We start from the raw sequence: 17,348 nt of genomic DNA on the forward strand, positions 1-17,348 counted from the left end.
TTACAAAATTCATTTTTTAGTAATCAACCATGGAAGAATTCCGAACCGTCGCATATGGTCGTTGCGTATTGTTGCATACCGTTGATGTAGGAGACTTCGATTTGTCCTTCGTAGTCGCTGAGAATGTTGTCAAAAAGAGAAATCATGGGGTAAATGCACAAAAGTAGGTTAATAGAAGTCGGTGAGAGCGATGGGTGTATAGGAAACTATCTGTCTTCTTCTTGCCGTCTTTCACCATTGTTTATTTTTTTGGTTTTCTGGTTTTCTTTTTGATTCCCATAATAATGGTTTTCTGGTTTTTTTTGCTTCTAACAAATGTAGCAAACTAGGGCAATTGTTGGAAATTAGAAACGATCCGATATATATTACAGTTTGTGTTGGGGCGATTTTCGTGGCATAATTATAGCAGACCACCGAAAAATGGGGGAGAAATTATATTGAAGAAAATGGTTGAGGATATGCAGTTTTTGGGGAAAACGGTGGGGGGTCATTGCTATTACAAATTGTGGGGGTAGTTCAGTAATTAACATTTTAGAGGGGGTTTGACCCATTAAAAATAATGTAAGGTGTTTAGTCCTAATATTTTTCTTAATGAGGGGGTTATATCTTATTAACCCTTTTTTTTATTCCCAACTCGGTAAACACGTATCAAATTATTAGTTTGATAATTAAATTTGCACTAAATTAATAAAATTTTGTTAGTTCGAGTGTATTAATTTAAAGTGGTTTAACTGTACATATAGAATATCAAGGATAATCATGAGTGATATTTAGTGTAAATTACAAACACCTCCTCACGTATGGTCGATTTATAAAAAAAAAAATATCTTGTTTGGATAATCACATCTACCCTCTCAACTATGATTTTTTCGTACACCTCCACCCTTATGGTATTAACTTCAATATAATCATCTAGATTTCGTGGAATGTGCTCTAGTTTGTACTCGTCTTGTGTAAAAATACAGTTTTTTTGATGCACCACAATCTGACATATACAAGCCAAAAAACACATATTATGATCATCTTGCTTCAAAATGGAGAGTTCGAATGGGATACAACGGGTGCAAAAGTTATAATATTTCATATAATCTCGAATATTCCACTAAATTTAAGGAATTGAGGGGATAATTGTAATTATCCAAACAAGATGGGATTTTCGTAATTTGACCATAGGGGTGGTTGTAATTTACCCGTGATATTTATTAATAATCATATTCTTCAAGTTTCTAATTAATTGCTGATATTATTCATCACTTCATAATTTTAATCAAACATTAATTAGTTTTTTTTAACCTCTTCAAATTTTACCTTAATTGCTCATAGATTATTTTCAACATTGATTTTATCAAATAAATGAACTAATTAATGGAAACAAATTAAATAAGAATATACTTAGACAACGGGACAACTAAAAAGTTCAAAACGGAAAAAAAAAACCAACACAAAAACCCGTTCACATTTATGATCCGATAAAAAAGTGAGTAAATCTCGTTATGGATCAACCGGAAATGGGGGAATTCATACTCTCGGAGCATGTACGCGTTAACGGCCGCATTACGGCGGCAACTCTTTCTTCCGGCGGAGAATTGGGGTGAAGAAACAGGTCCTCGGCTTCTCTGTCGAGGGATCCGAGATTAAGATTAGAGCTGTTGTGGAGGCTGCGGCTGGATCATGGCGACGATTGCGTGAGTATCTCCTTTTGATGTGATTGATTATTGCGTGTTATTTTGATTTTGCTTTGAGTGATTTGCGATTCCGATTTCGTAGATCCTCTAGTCAGTTTGTTATTTATCTTTCAGTTTTGTGTTTTTGGGTTCAGGTAGGCCGAAGAGACTATTCGTATTTGTGAGGGAAGAAATCGGCGTCGACGATTTTTGTGAGTGATGTGATGTGAAGCCTTTACTTGATGATGCCAATGTTGAGTACACTGTACAAGGTCGATACTCGGTTTTTGTTTTATTTCGTCTAGTGTTTTATTTTGTGTAATCACAAATTGCAATAGTGTTTAAATATATGTGCGTATTGAATCTACTTTCATATTTCCAGAAACTAAGTACCAGCTTCATGCGAAGGAAGTTATGATGGAATTGTTTGCGTTAGCGGAGATGGAATTCTAGTTGAGGTAGGTTGGTTATTTGTGGTCACATATTTATGGATGTTCTCTGTGATTTATTAAAGTTATGCCTCCTAACTTTGAAATCATTTTGCTGGTAAATTTTAGTTAAATTATGGCTTTTCTGGTGTCTAGTTGTTTTATTTAGCTGCTATATCGGCTGAACTTCCTAATGTGTATTGATTTTGTCTGTAGGTCTTCGTCTTCCTCAAGCCAGCTCCGTCCGTACTCCGGTGGATAAACCTACAACGCCGGGAGGGGTTTCCGGCGGGAAAACTCCGACGATCAAGTCAGTGATCGGAATAGAGGAAAAACGTGTATGCAATGTAACAGTGATTAATGTAAAAATCTCGTGTGTGTGTGTGTGTTGATTCTCTTATTTATAGATGAGGAAAGCTTGGCCTTCAAGGCTTTCCTTTTTTAGGGTTTCTCTTTTCCCCCAAGTCATGTATCTTGGGCCTGTATTGTCTTGGGCTCGCCTTACCTCGTCTTGGTATTGGGCTAGCGAGTTAAGGTACTCCCACGCAGTTCCGAGGTTCGCGCCATACGACGACTTCGCTCAAAGGGCCGAGCTAAGGCATCATGGGTTCTTCATTATGGGCCTATCATATTGGGCTTATGTTTATTTGTTATTTGTCAAACTAGTCCATATCAACTACTCCCCCCTACTCCTTATTTATAAAACAAGTCGGTTTTTTTCTTTACCTCGTTTTATAAGTACGGAGTATGAGGCATTAGTTCGCACTTCGATTTAGATTTACGTCGGCGTACACAGCCTCTCGTCCTTTCCCTTTCATTAATTGTTCTGACACCCCGCGTGGTTGGTTCAGGTTCCCTAGGTCATCATGAGAAGATTTCCATCAACGTTTTTCGCGCTAGGTTCGAGGTAATCTGCATTAAATCTTGTCCGTTCGGGTGGGCGGTTATGATTGATTTTTTCTCTTTCCTAGGTCATTACTAGGGGAGTCCAATCGACACCTCTTGCGCCGAATTCGAGGCGACCTACTTTGAATCTCGCCCGTCCGAATGAACGGTTGTGATCAGAGTTTCCACTTTTCCTCCTCCTATAAGTATCTGACTTCCACGAATTTTCAGAATTTTTTCCTCTTCTTCACCTCTACGCTCTCCCTATCCTTGTTTTCCTCCGGCGACTTTGCTTCTCGAGAACCAAGTTCTTTCCTATCCGTGCTTGTTTCCTTCTTCGACAAAGGTACTCCCCTTTTCACCCTACTTTTTACTATTCTTAGCCCATGTCTTCCAATTCTCCCGACCCTTTTGGTCAAAAAATGCCCTCCAGAGAGGGAGATGAACACCCTACCCTTACTCTTTCTTCTTCATCGGAAGAAGGGCCCTATTTTTCCCCTTCGGGTAAATTACTGAAAAAACCGAAGAGAAAAAGAAGAGATGACGTTTTGTCTTCCGCAAGGAGCGGCTCTCCTTCGCTGTCTGAGGGACGCGATTTAGACGACCAGTGGGGGCCCAGCACTTTAAGCGAGGTAGATTTAGACAATTTAGTTCGCGATATAGGCCTTCCTACCGACGTAGAACTATTGTTGCCTTCGCGAGATCAGCGTCCCCTAAACCCACCCCCGGGTTTCAGCACTTGGTTCTCAGAACAGTTTTATTTCGGTCTTACTTTCCCCATCTCACCTTGGTTTTCCGAGATTGCTCAGTTATGCAATGTGTCCCTCAATCAATTTCATCCGCACGCCATAGTCGTCATGACCGGGTTTCGCATGCTTTGCGTCTGGTCCGGTGTGGTCCCTACTCCAGCTCGATTCCGGAGTGTGATGGTTCTGAAAAATTCCAGTCCTTTTCATATTTCTATCTCGGCTCGCCCGGGTTTCAAAATATTAATGCCACCCAACAAAACTGATGGGTGGCAGGGTCATTATTTCTTCGCGAAAAACCCCGCTGATACTCCTTACCTGTGTCCTTGGTTCGCCACTTTACCCGACAAGCGGAGGGGGAAACCCCTAGCGATAGACGAGTGGCTCTTGAAAATGATTGTTCACTTTCAACCAAGCTATGGTATGCCTGAGACTCTTACCAGTTTTCCACCGATACTTCGCCACTTCTGCTTCCATGACAACGGCACTCATCCCTTAACTCAAGAGGATTTAGGTGGGTTTAAGCATGATACTAGTTTTCTGCTATAGTTCGTCACTCGTTTTGGGTTGTGGCTTTTTACTTGGCTGTATTTTATGCTTGCCGAGGTATTGTATATTTGCTGACCACACTCTCCTTGATCCCATTAACAGATTTAAGGATGAAGAGAATGTTTCGAGGTGAGAAGCCGGCGACTCGCCCGTCCGAGTCGGAGCCGGAATTTCGGGCGTCTGAATTTCAGCGCCCCGTGGTTGCTGATTCTGAGAGAAAGTCCCCCGAAGAGGGAGCCCTAAGACAGAGGTCTTCTAAGAAAAATGTTGGGACTTCGCGTTCCCGAAGTGAGCCGCGCGTGGAGGAGCCCGAGCTCCCTCGTCAATCTTCGGCCATAGTTGCCGTTCCTCCCCCACCACCTTCCTCGACCGAAGAACAGGTGGAAAAAGAGCCCACCACGAAGAGGAGAAGGGCTGATCTGGCCCTTGGGCTGATCGGGTCGACTCCGGGGCAGACTGGGTCAGCTCCGGGGCAAGTGGGGCCGTCTCTGCCTCCTAACTTCGCCCTCCATCTCTGTCAAAACGCAGAGAACGCTATCGCTGCTTGCCGGGCTATGGCGCTACCTCGCGACGTTGCCCACTTCGGGCAAATGAGCAAGGGTGATCGGCTTGAGTTGCTTCTTCATAACATAACCCAGGTTAGTTTCAGCTCGCATACATGAGTTAATTTTTACGTTCTTAACCAATCTATTTCACTCAAGTCTCTTGTATGTGCAGCAATTCGCCATTGCCTTTTCGGGTCCTCTGGGATGGGACGATGTTTCTCGTGAGGCGTATGATAACCAGAGGAAGGAGGTTGTCCAGCTCCGGAAAGAGGTCCGGGCTTTAAAGGAGAGTCTATCGGTGGCTGAGTCGGCAAAAGAGGGGTTATTTGCCGAAGTAAAGAAGCTGAAGGAGAAAGAGGAAACTTCGCAGGCGGAGAAGAATTCCCTAGCATCCCACAATGCTACTTTGGAGGAAAAAGCGAAGCAACTTTCGAACGAGCTCTTTGCCGCTGGGGTGCAGGCGTCTGCCAATTTCACCGAAGGAGTGAAAGAAGGGCACAGATTGTTCCCGGGGTCGTCTGAAGGTCTCCGGTTTATGGAGGCGTTTGTCAGTCGTTTCTTCGATCGGCTGTGGCGTTCGACGACGTTCACCCGGCAAGCCTCCGGTTTAGCTCGCTTCTTTTTCTCGGAGGCGGTGAAAGCCGTGCGGAAGCGACTGAGGGGTGCTGGCATCGAGTTCCCGCTAGTCGAAAATGAGCTTGCCGAAGACCTACCGGATGATGTGATTCCGGGTTTTGAAGGGGACGTGAACGAAGACCCTGACTTAGAATGGTGGAGGCAAGTACACCGGGAGCTTGTCGAAGACTTCTCTCGCCAAGGGAGCTCTTCGGTGATCATTACTGACTTAGTTGGGGACGTTGAAACTATTGATGCGATGGCAGGCCTCAACAAAGCGCCGTCGGGCTTCATCTCGTCTCCTCCTCCGTCTGCCGGGAATCAAGGCGAAGCTGGGGTGGAATCTCCCAAAAACACTTAATCGTTTTTCATTTGTTCCTGTACTTGAATTCTTGTATTTTATTCCTTGTACCATGTACTTGCATTTTCCTTCTATATTTTGAACAATTTACTTCGTTTTGTCAATGTTTTCAATGTATTAAAGTGCTTTACTTGTCTCCATCTCGTTTATCTTGTGCGCCAGGGCCGCTTTTACTTTGTGTTTCGAGGATGATTAGTAATTTTGGCAGAGTATTTTCTGAACTTGAGTTAACCCGATCTCAGCAAACTGTTTTCGTTTTCAATAGTTTACTTTGTGTTTTGAGCTTAGTCTTCGGCTGTTATTTCCTTTGACAAAACATGCGATTTAACGCCACAATAAAACACGCGATTTAACGCAATAATGAAACACGCGAGTTAACGCCACAATAGAACACGCGAGTTAACGCCACAATGAAACACGCGAGTTAACGCCACAGTAGAACACGCGAGTTAACGCCACAATAAAACACGCGAGTTAACGCCACAGTGAAACACGCGAGTTAACGCCACAGTGAAACACGCGAGTTAACTCCACAATAGAATACGCGAGTTAACGCCACAGTAGAATACGCGAGTTAACGCCACAATGAAACACGCGAGTTAACGCCACAATGAAACACGCGAGTTAACGCCACAATAAAACACGCGAGTTAACGCCACAGTGAAACACGCGAGTTAACGCCACAATGAAACACGCGAGTTAACGCCACAATGAAACACGCGAGTTAACGCCACAATAAAACACGCGAGTTAACGCCACAGTGAAACACGCGAGTTAACGCCACAATGAAACACGCGAGTTAACGCCACAATAAAATACGCGAGTTAACGCCACAATGAAACACGCGAGTTAACGCCACAATAAAACACGCGAGTTAACGCCACAGTGAAACACGCGAGTTAACGCCACAATGAAACACGCGAGTTAACGCCACAATGAAACACGCGAGTTAACGCCACAATAAAACACGCGAGTTAACGCCACAGTAGAATACGCGAGTTAACGCCACAGTAGAATACGCGAGTTAACGCCACAGTAGAATACGCGAGTTAACGCCACAATAAAACACGCGAGTTAACGCCACAATGAAACACGCGAGTTAACGCCACAGTAAAACTTTAAAAATAAATAACACAAGGATTTTTTAACGTGGAAACCCTCCAAATAAGGAGAGAAAAAACCACGGGGCCTAGCCCAGATCGGAAAATGGATGTTTATTAATGGTTGTTTTGCCTGTACAAGGTGTGTCTCGATTTCGCTGACTTAATTGCCTCGATCTCCTTTCTCTCTTTTTTTTTTTTTTTTTTTTTTTTTTTTTTTTTTTTTTTTTTTTTTTTTTTACGCGAAGAAGCGTTTCAAATGGATGACATTCCATGCTCGTGGCAATGGTTTCCCTTCTACGTCTGCCAGCTCATATCCTCCACCAGCCAAACATTTTGTGACCATGTATGGTCCTTCCCAATTGGCCTCCAACTTTCCTGTGTGCTTTAGTGCGTCAGCTCGTCGCAGGACGAGATCACCGATCTGGAATGAACGAGACCGTACCCCTTGATCGTATCGAGCCTTGATCAGGTTCTTACTTCGTTCCATGTGTAGATACGCCGCTTCTCGTAGGTCAAAAACCTCATCCAGCTGTGTCCTCAGGGCATCATCGTTTGTCCTTTCATCAAATGTGGCGATGCGGAGTGTGTCCATTGCCACCTCGACCGGGATAACAGCATCGGTTCCGTAAGTTAACCGAAATGGCGTCTCGCCAGTAGCTGCTTTGACTGTTGTCCGGTAAGACCAAAGGACTGAGGGCAGTTCGTCTACCCAACTTCCCCCTAACTCGTCCAGTCTCTTCTTCAAACCGTTGACAATGGTCCGGTTTGTGGATTCTACTTGACCATTAGCCTGGGGGTGTGCTACTGCCACGAATTTCTGTGTTATCTTCATTTCCTCGCACCATGCACGAATTTTCTTGCCGTTGAACTGAGTGCCATTGTCCGATACGATGCTTCTAGGCAGACCAAACCGACAACAGATATTCTTCCAGACGAAGTGCATGACCTCGTCTTCTGATATTTTTGATAAGGCTTCAGCTTCGACCCATTTAGTGAAGTAGTCTACCGCAACGATGATGAACTTTTTCCGGCCAGTGGTTTGAGGGAATGGTCCCACTAGGTCAATCCCCCATTGAGCGAAGGGACATGGGGCACTCATGATAATCATCTCTTCCCCCGGTTTATGGATAAGGGGGGCATATTTTTGGCATTGTGCGCAGTGTTGAACGTATCGGTGTGTGTCTTCTTTCATACCGGGCCAATAATACCCTGCCCGATATAACTTCTGTACGAGGGCTCGAGCTCCTCCGTGCTCACCGCAACCACCTCGGTGTGCTTCGTCAAGGACGTGTTCAGCCTCCTGCTTTCCCAAACATCTCGCATCGATTGTAGCGAAATTCCTTTTATACAACACCTCGTGCCGCACGTAAAAGTGCCTCGCTTTATACGCCAATCGATTTTGTTCCCTTTTTGTGCCAGTTCGCTCTCCTTTGAAATACTTGAACAGAGGTGTTCTCCAGTCAGGCTCTTCGTCTATTACCATTATGCCCGGTGTTGGGGTAGGGGCGATAAGGATAGTGATCTTTCTTTCAATACAATCGACGACTGACGACCCGACTTTAGCGAGGAAGTCAGCTCGCTGGTTGTCATTTCTCGGAATTTGATGCATGGTACAGACTTCAAAAGCTTCTTGCACAGCTCGGGCTTTATTCACATAACTCTTCATTCTATCGTTTTTTATTTCGTAGTCACCTTCGAGTTGGTGTATTACCAATTGAGAGTCGGAGTATATTCGCACCACTCGCGCTCCGAGCTCTTGAGCGATCTCCATACCTCGGATAAAGGCTTCATACTCTGCTTCATTATTGGAAACTCGAGGTAACCTAACGGCAAACTCGACTTCCGTTCCAGTGGGATCAATAACTATTATCCCTGCCCCTGCTCCTGTGGTTGTAGATGAACCATCCACATAAATTTTCCACTCCTTTTCGATGGGTATCCTGGTGGTTTCTCGGATGAAATCTGCCAGCGCCTGTCCTTTGACCGAGGTACGGGGTTGATACTGAATCTCATACTGTCCTAACTCGATGGCCCATTTAACGATTCGTCCTGACGCGGTAGGTTGACCTAGGGTCTGCCGAAGGGGTAAGCTTGTGCGAATTACCATGGTATGCGACAGGAAATAAGGCCGGAGTCGTCGCGTAGTGAGAACCAATGCGTACGCTATTTTCTCGACTTCAGAATATCGGTTTTCCGACGTAGTGAGGATCTTACTAGTATAGTAGATCGGTCTTTGCTGATTATTAACTTCCTTAAACAAAACCGAACTGATGGACTCATCGCCTACTGACAAGTATACGAACAGGGTTTCGCCCTTTTCAGGGGTGCTAAGAATCGGCAGGCAAGTAAGGGATCGTTTTAATGCTTCGAATGCGAGCTGGCATTCGGTGGTCCATTCGAACTGGGCTGTTTTCCTTAGTACTTTGAAGAAAGGCAGGCTCTTATCAACCATTCGCGATATAAACCGGGCTAGGGCTACAACTTTTCCTGCCAAGGACTGGACTTCCTTAATGGAACGAGGAGGTGTCATCTGAAGTACGGCCTTAACTTTATCTTGGTTTACCTTAATGCCTTCCCGATTAACAACGTATCCCAGGAACTTTCCCGCTTGTACCGCGAACGCACACTTAGCAGGGTTTAACTTCATTCCATATAAACGAAGAGTTGCAAAGGTTTCAGCTAGGTCTGCGAGATGCGTAGAGCGCTTCTTGCTTTTAACTAACATATCGTCAACATAAACTTCAATGTTGCGTCCGAGTTGGGCCCGAAACATCCTATCCATTAATCGCTGATACGTGGCTCCTGCATTTTTTAGGCCGAAAGGCATCACCACGTAACAGTAAGTCCCCGTGGCGGTGACAAAACTTACTGCTGGCTGGTCCTTTTTGTCTAGCGGAATTTGGTGGTATCCCTGCGAGGCATCCATCATACTAAGTAGTTCGCAGCCGGCAGTGGCATCTACAAGTTGATCTATGCGAGGTAAGGGATAATCATCCTTTGGGCAAGCCTTGTTTAAGTCCCTGAAGTCGATGCACATTCGCCACTGGCCGTTGGCTTTTTGCACTAAAACTGCATTGGATAGCCATGTGGGGAATTGGATTTCCCTGATATGTCCGATGTCCAGAAGTCGCTGGACCTCCTTGTGTATGATTTCGTCCTTTTCGGTACCGAAGTGCCGTCGTTTTTGTTTGACGGGTCTACACTCAGGTCGCAAATTGAGCCGGTGCACCACAGTACGAGGTGAGATACCGGTTAGGTCACTTGGTTGCCATGCGAAGATGTCTTCATTGGATCGTAGTAACGCTATCAGCTCGTCTCGGAGAGATGGTTCTAAATCCTTGCTTATCCGGGTTTGTTTCATCATACCGGGGACGAGGTCAATCATCATCAATTCGTCCATAGGTTGTACATGATTAACCTTATCTTCGGGGTCAATTCGGGGGCGTTTCTCATCCCCCAAATCTTCTTTGGTGAGAGTGTCACGTCGCCCCTTCTCTGCTATCTTAACCATCTCAACATAACATGATCTCGACTGGGCTTGATCGCCCCTGACCTCTCCCACCATTCCATCAATTGGAAACTTAAGCTTTTGATGAATGGTCGAAGGGACCGCCCGAAAGGTATGTAACATCGGTCGTCCTATCACGATATTATACGCGGTTGGTGATCCTTCGACAATGACGAAATTGACAGTTTGAGTGCGTGTTCGAGGTGGCGTTCCTATAGTGACAGGGATTTTAACTTGTCCAACCGGCGTCAGGGATCCCCCCGTGAATCCGAATATCGCCGTGGTGACGGGGAAGATCGGGAGGTCAAGCTCCATTTGCAGGAAACACTCGTAGGATATGACATCCACCGAACTTCCTGGATCAACGAAGGCGCGAGCGACGTCGTACCCTCCAACGTTAATCGTGATGAGGAGAGGGTCACAATAGAAATCATCTAGGTCCGCTTCATCTTCAGGACCAAACGAGATAGTGGGGTATTGACGATACTTCGGTGTAGAGATTTGGCAAATTTCATGATTATTTTTTAGGCTACCGAGATGGCGTCTCCTAGCCCGGTGAGTATCCCCTCCCGTAGGACCTCCCGAAATCATCTGAATGTACCCTCTTTTCGGTGCTGGCGGTGGGGGCGGTGCTCGTGGCGGGTTTCCGAACTGGGCCTCACGCTTTTGCCCACGAGGTGGGTCTATCTTCACAAATTCTCCGATCTTATTGTCTCTGATGAGACGTTCCACTTCGTCTTTTAAATGTGCACAATCGTCTGTCGTATGTCCATACTCATTATGGAAACGACAAAAGGTTCCCAGTGTAGGGTCTCGTCGGGGGGCTCCGCGGGCGGTTCGAGGCCACCGAAGATCGGCTCTCTTCTCGATTGAGTACAGTACCTGGGATAGAGGAGCTGTAAGGGGCTGGTATGATTGAAATCGAGATCCTTTAGCATCCGGGGCGATGCTCCGACTGGGAACATTGACATCCCTACGAGGTAACATGGACTCCTTGCCTCTTTTCACTTCGCTGACCCGCACGCTTGTGACTTGGTGAGATTCTTCTACTTTCTGCTGGCGGGCTTCTTCTAAGTTAATGAACCTAGATGCCCTTTCTAACAAATTATCGAAATCAGGTGATGGCTCCAGCGCTAGAGCTCGGAAAAATTCATCATCTCTTAACCCTTGTGAAAGGGCCGCCATGAGCACCTCGTCACTGGTAGTCGGGACTTCTAGGGTGGCCGAGGTAAACCGTTTGATGTAACTCCTGAGGCTTTCTTTCTCCTTCTGACGAACGCTGAATAGTGACAGAGAGGTCTTCTTACACTTCTTCGAGCTAGCGAACTGGTTCATGAAAGCTTTGGCAAGTTGTTCAAAAGATCGGATGGTTCCGGCAGGTAACAGACCGAACCATGCTTGGGCCGGACCTGCTAGAGTGGTGACAAAGGCACGGCACTTCACCCCTTCTGTGAGCTGGTGAAGTGAGGCAGTGTTGTTAAACCGACTTAAGTGTTCAGCTGGATCTGACGTGCCGTTGTACTCAAACAAAATCGGTCGGTAGTTAGCCGGTATAGGGTCGCCATCGAGATAACTAGCGAAAGGGCTAGATCTTACGAGATCTCGCGCTGGCCCACTTCGCAAGGCCTTCAACTCATCTATATCGCGTCTTAAACTGTCGACTTCTGTTCTAACGCCCTGACTATTACCCCTTCGGTTCTCCGAATAACTATCGCCCTCGTCCTCAGCTCGTCCTTCGTTCGGAGAACGTCTGGGATCTCTCCTGAGTCGGTTATCGTGAGGTAAATTTTGGGTGTAGTTACGGATGGCCGCGGTAATCATGGTTTCCACCTCGTCCCGGGTATATGTACGCTCATTGGGAGCCTGAGCGGGGGTTGCGGCTGGCCTTCTTGAAGCAGCTTCGCCATCCTGGAACTCGAAAGAGGGGCTGCTTGGGGTGAAAGGGATCCGACCCTCCTTTTCGGGTGTAAGGAAGCTACACCCCGACTTATCTTTCTGAACGGACGATGGATCAGCCGGTGTTCCGCGAGCTACTGCATCCAAATCCTTCTGCAAATTCCGGGCAGTGATATCTCCTTCTTCCATTGTTCTCTACGTCGATAGCTCAGATCTGGACTTCCGGGGGGTAGATCTGATATTTTCCCGGAAGTTATCCCCAAGATTTCTAGATCTTTCCCACAGACGGCGCCACTTGATTTTGTCTGTAGGTCTTCGTCTTCCTCAAGCCAGCTCCGTCCGTACTCCGGTGGATAAACCTACAACGCCGGGAGGGGTTCCCGGCGGGAAAACTCCGACGATCAAGTCAGTGATCGGAATAGAGGAAAAACGTGTATGCAATGTAACAGTGATTAATGTAAAAATCTCGTGTGTGTGTGTGTGTTGATTCTCTTATTTATAGATGAGGAAAGCTTGGCCTTCAAGGCTTTCCTTTTTTAGGGTTTCTCTTTTCCCCCAAGTCATGTATCTTGGGCCTGTATTGTCTTGGGCTCGCCTTACCTCGTCTTGGTATTGGGCTAGCGAGTTAAGGTACTCCCACGCAGTTCCGAGGTTCGCGCCATACGACGACTTCGCTCAAAGGGCCGAGCTAAGGCATCATGGGTTCTTCATTATGGGCCTATCATATTGGGCTTATGTTTATTTGTTATTTGTCAAACTAGTCCATATCATGTATTGTTGTAAGTAGTAGGAGCTAAACTGAGATTATGCACAATAATTCCAAATATGGATATCACCGTGTACATGATTAATAAAACTGTAACCAACCTACCTCTAGGGTAAACCATGAAATGATATCAAGAGAAGTTAATGTTTGTTGATGAAAAACACTCTATCGATTTATAATCTAGCCACGGAGAAACATGTACTATTGCTTACTGGAGGGCTTTCCAGACTCAAACGTGGTACTGATGTAGGTTTTCGGGATATTTGATTTTAGGGGTTAATATACCATCCTATTGTTCTCCAGATGGAAATGGAAGTATATGAACAGCAACCCTTTCGTGAATTCATAAGCTCTTGCAAAAAGTAACTGATAATTGTTAAGTAATTTCTGAAAGGTAAAAATATTGTTCACCTCCTCATTGTTTCTAAATATTGTTCACCTCCTCATTGTTTCTCAATATATTACGGCTCTTAGTAGGTACTAAATGGACTGCTCATCGGGGAGGACTGGGAAAATGCAATAAAAATACCTCTTGGAGTGGTGCCTGCAGGTTAGATTCTTCTCGAATACTATCAAAATAATATATCTGAGTAAGTTCACTTTATTCATATAAAAAGAAAGTCAAATTTTCACTAAAAGAGCTCGATTTTCATCCAGTACCATGTAATCATTTCTCCCCGGTTTCATGACATATTTCTAGCAGTTCCTTTTGGGAATGGTTTTAACTAACATTCAGTACATTGTCATTTGGGAGTTACTTAAACCAACTGTTGGTTTCCAAAAATAGTTGTTGCTTAGCTAAAATCATATGTGCATAATTTGTCCCACAATGATACATTTACTCTTCCACATTCCTGTGGGCATTGGACAGTTCTCATCTTTCTTTATAGTATTAGTTCGGAGTTCGGTCTCAGTGAAAAGCAGTAGCAGTCAATTTAAATAAGTGACATCTCTTACTTAAAGATATTTCTGATTGTGAGATTTCAAAATGTGAAATGACATTTCTCTAGGCAAAATAGGAACTGGAAATGGCATGGTGAAGTCGTTGCTAGATTCGTGTGGTGAACCTTGTGCAGCATCTAATGCAACTATGTCTATTATTCGAGGTATGTTGAGTTCTTCTTTTTCTTCATGTTGCCATGTTGCCTGTTACCAGTTTTTTTTTTTTTTTTTTTTTTTTTTTTTTGAGATCTTTCAGTTACTTGTTATGCAACCAACCCTCATTAGGAGAGTTAGTACCTAGCCTTACCAATAGGGTAAAGGTCTAGGGTTCTAGTCCCCCCTCCCCTACTTCCCCTTGTAATGGACTTGAATTTACTCAAAAAAAAAAAAAAATTACTTGTTATGCATTTTTCTAAAGGTAGACTATCATTTTGTCTATCAATATGCCACTGTATATTCCTACTGATCCTACTTGTATGCAATTCACCTTCTAGCTGAAATGTGATTCAACGTGCCAAAGTTCATTAACATACATCAGCCAACAAAGAGGTTTTCTATAAGTAATTAACTGATAGGCTGTACTTGATACTTGGTGTTTCTTGATTTAGTTGTTTCTCTTAATGACCTCTTAATACAACTTAAACTCTTATTCGGTCAGATAGAAGCAATTAAGTTTGTTTGGTACATACCTCTGATTGGAACCAATTATAGCTGACCGATTCAGCCGAAAATTCAAGTCTTATTGGTTCAGTGGTGGGCTGAATGTAAATTAATAAAATGTTTACAAAATTATCCCCTTAATTTGTTGAAAGTAGTGGACCATTTGAATACAACATAACTCGGAATGAAAGTGGTGGTATTTTTAATAATTTGTCAGATGTTTCAAAGCTTGTTTATGTAATTTGTTTTTGATTCATTATTTTATAATAAAAATCTAATTTGCCACAGTTTGGTCCTTCCACTACTGAAATATTGGAATTTGTTTATTTTCCATTGTTACTTTCTAAAAGATATAGTTTTACAATGAAGGTTTAGAATAAAATTGAAAATTTTATTTTTTATATGTAATAAATGTATAATTTAGATAAATTTTGTGAAAAAAATAAAATATAATACATTAATTACAATGGACATAGTTAATAATTTTGCTAGTAAATAAATATATGTTTAACAATTATAAGGGCTAATATCGTAAAATTATATTATTCAGATGCAACAGCTTTTTCAGTTATCAAACAAACTTAAACGTTCAACATTCAGTGATCAGACTTTCATCTTAATCATTCAATTTTGTTTTCAGCATTCAGTATTCAGTGCTTAATGTTATCAAACATAGCCTTGGTGTTTCTTGATTTAGTTGTTTGAGATTGCTTCCAATTTCTTGTGGTTTTACGTTGTTAATGTGTCTATTGATGTGAAAGTTTGAAAAGGTCTCTAAATTGCCGTTTTTTGTTGTGTTCTGTTCTAATTGTTTTCATGTACAGTTGATTCCCAGGAATTAATTATAACCATACCCATAAATCTTGCCCTGGGACATTCTTACTATTATTTCAGGGTCTTCAGCGGATATTTGGTCTTAGGAAGTATAACGGCAGCATTATTTTTGTGCCAGCATCTGGCTTTGAATCTTATGGAGAACCAATAGATGTAGAGAAGGAAGTCATTTTTGAAGGAGAAAGTAAACCGAAATCTGACGATGAACCTGTTACAAACCAGGACTATGGTTACCAGGGTCCTAAAGTTGATATGAAGAGTTTAAACTGACACAAGATTAATGGACCTTTTGTTTCAATTTGGCTTCATAATGTACCATGGGGAGGTGAAGATACTATGGCAGCCCCTGATGCTCGGGTTTTTGTTCAATTCATGTACATAAATTTAGTCTTTCGGTTATTATATCTCCTATTTTTCGATTTTACCAAGTGTTTACTTTTTATTGGACAAATATAAGGTAATTAACTAGCCAAAATAGTTATGAATAAGAATCTCATCGTTCGCTCTATTCGGTATGCAGTTTTCCGATGGTTGTTTGGACCTGATCATGATAAAGGACTGTCCCAAGTTATCCTTGCTAATGTTGATGAATGGATTGAACGATGGAAGCCATGTTAAATCTCCACATGTATCTTACCTGAAGGTGCGTGATCATTTTTAAATCTTAGTCCTTGTTTGGTTCGTACGATATAAATTAGCCAAGATAATAGCCCAATTGTATAATTGCACATATGGTTAATAATAAGCCAAAATAAGAGCTCGTCTTTTCATGATTGCGGGCCTGCCTGAATGTATCGTACTAACCAAACATCTAATCATGTACTCATCTTATACCAAGCAAACGAGGCCTAAGAAAAATCTTGACCTCTTGAAATGAACAGGTGAAGGCATTCATTTTGCAGCCCGGCCCGAGAGTTGATGACCAGGCAAAATCCGAGGAAAAGACACTAATGAGTTATGACAAACCACTCATTAAAGTCGATCAAGGATTGGCTACTTTATTTGCATCTAGTCTTGATTTGGCCGATCTAATACCTATTCCTCGAGATTGATTTTCCCCCTTCTTTCTGAACATTATTAAAAGAACAGAGTTGATTTCGGGATTTTTGCGCAACGGTAAGCATCGCGTGGCTTGTATTTAAGTTCACAAATAATTGATAATGTATGTGTTTTCATGTATAGACTACCGTATATATACAGAGTACAGACTATATAGTGTTTGTATTTGGCAAAAAAAATGAAGTTCCGGCTTTCCTCAATCAACTTTCGGTTTCCAGCTTATTACTTTGGGATGTAAATTAAATAAAGTTATTTAATATTCTTTTTTTGCAATGTTTCTGGATGCGTGTAAAATGTGTAACGTTTATGTTCGAGTGTAGTAGCTAATTATTACCAATATTGATAATTCTTTTTAATTCGTAAAAAAATATACAATGAGTTGGTAAGACAACAATAATAGTAATAACTAAATAAAAATAGAAAACGACAACCCCCTTTACTCTTTGTGAAAATTAGACATAATAGAGTAGTGAAAACTCAAAAGCACAACTGTTTTCTTTAGTGCTATTGCAATGAAAAAAGTTCAAATAACCTGCAATATTCCCATGCACAATTTGCACTTTATTTAATTACACTTTATTAATAAATTGCTAAATACAACAGCAAAAAACCTTATATTTGGTGGGTTGATGCCAAATAGTCAAATTGATGTAGAAAATTAGTAAAAGCAAAGATTTATAATCCATAAATTGATATTTTATTTAAAATACAATAATGAAAAGAATAATAACTCCAACTTTCTTAGTGTAGTTGATTAACTAACACAAAAACTATACATTTAAGGGTA

At 42.7% G+C, this 17,348-nt stretch overlaps 1 protein-coding gene across 1 annotated transcript; it reads left to right on the top strand.

Moving 5' to 3' along the window:
• Nucleotides 1-1,884: 1,884 nt before the first annotated feature.
• LOC105959671 (sphingosine kinase 1) lies at nt 1,885-16,827 on the top strand (the record flags this gene model as incomplete). The annotated part of the gene is given in 8 exon segments (XM_088822677.1): nt 1,885-1,936; nt 2,047-2,073; nt 2,076-2,122; nt 13,544-13,616; nt 14,086-14,176; nt 15,430-15,859; nt 16,023-16,145; nt 16,384-16,827. Coding segments are annotated over 8 exon segments (1,014 nt in total), but the record flags the coding sequence as incomplete, so codon positions are not given.
• Between the last annotated feature and the right edge of the window lie 521 nt (nt 16,828-17,348).

Source organism: Erythranthe guttata, chromosome 9 (assembly GCF_056151865.1).
Source record: "Erythranthe guttata isolate IM_541 chromosome 9, IM_541, whole genome shotgun sequence".
In the NCBI taxonomy this organism is placed as follows: domain Eukaryota; kingdom Viridiplantae; phylum Streptophyta; class Magnoliopsida; order Lamiales; family Phrymaceae; genus Erythranthe; species Erythranthe guttata.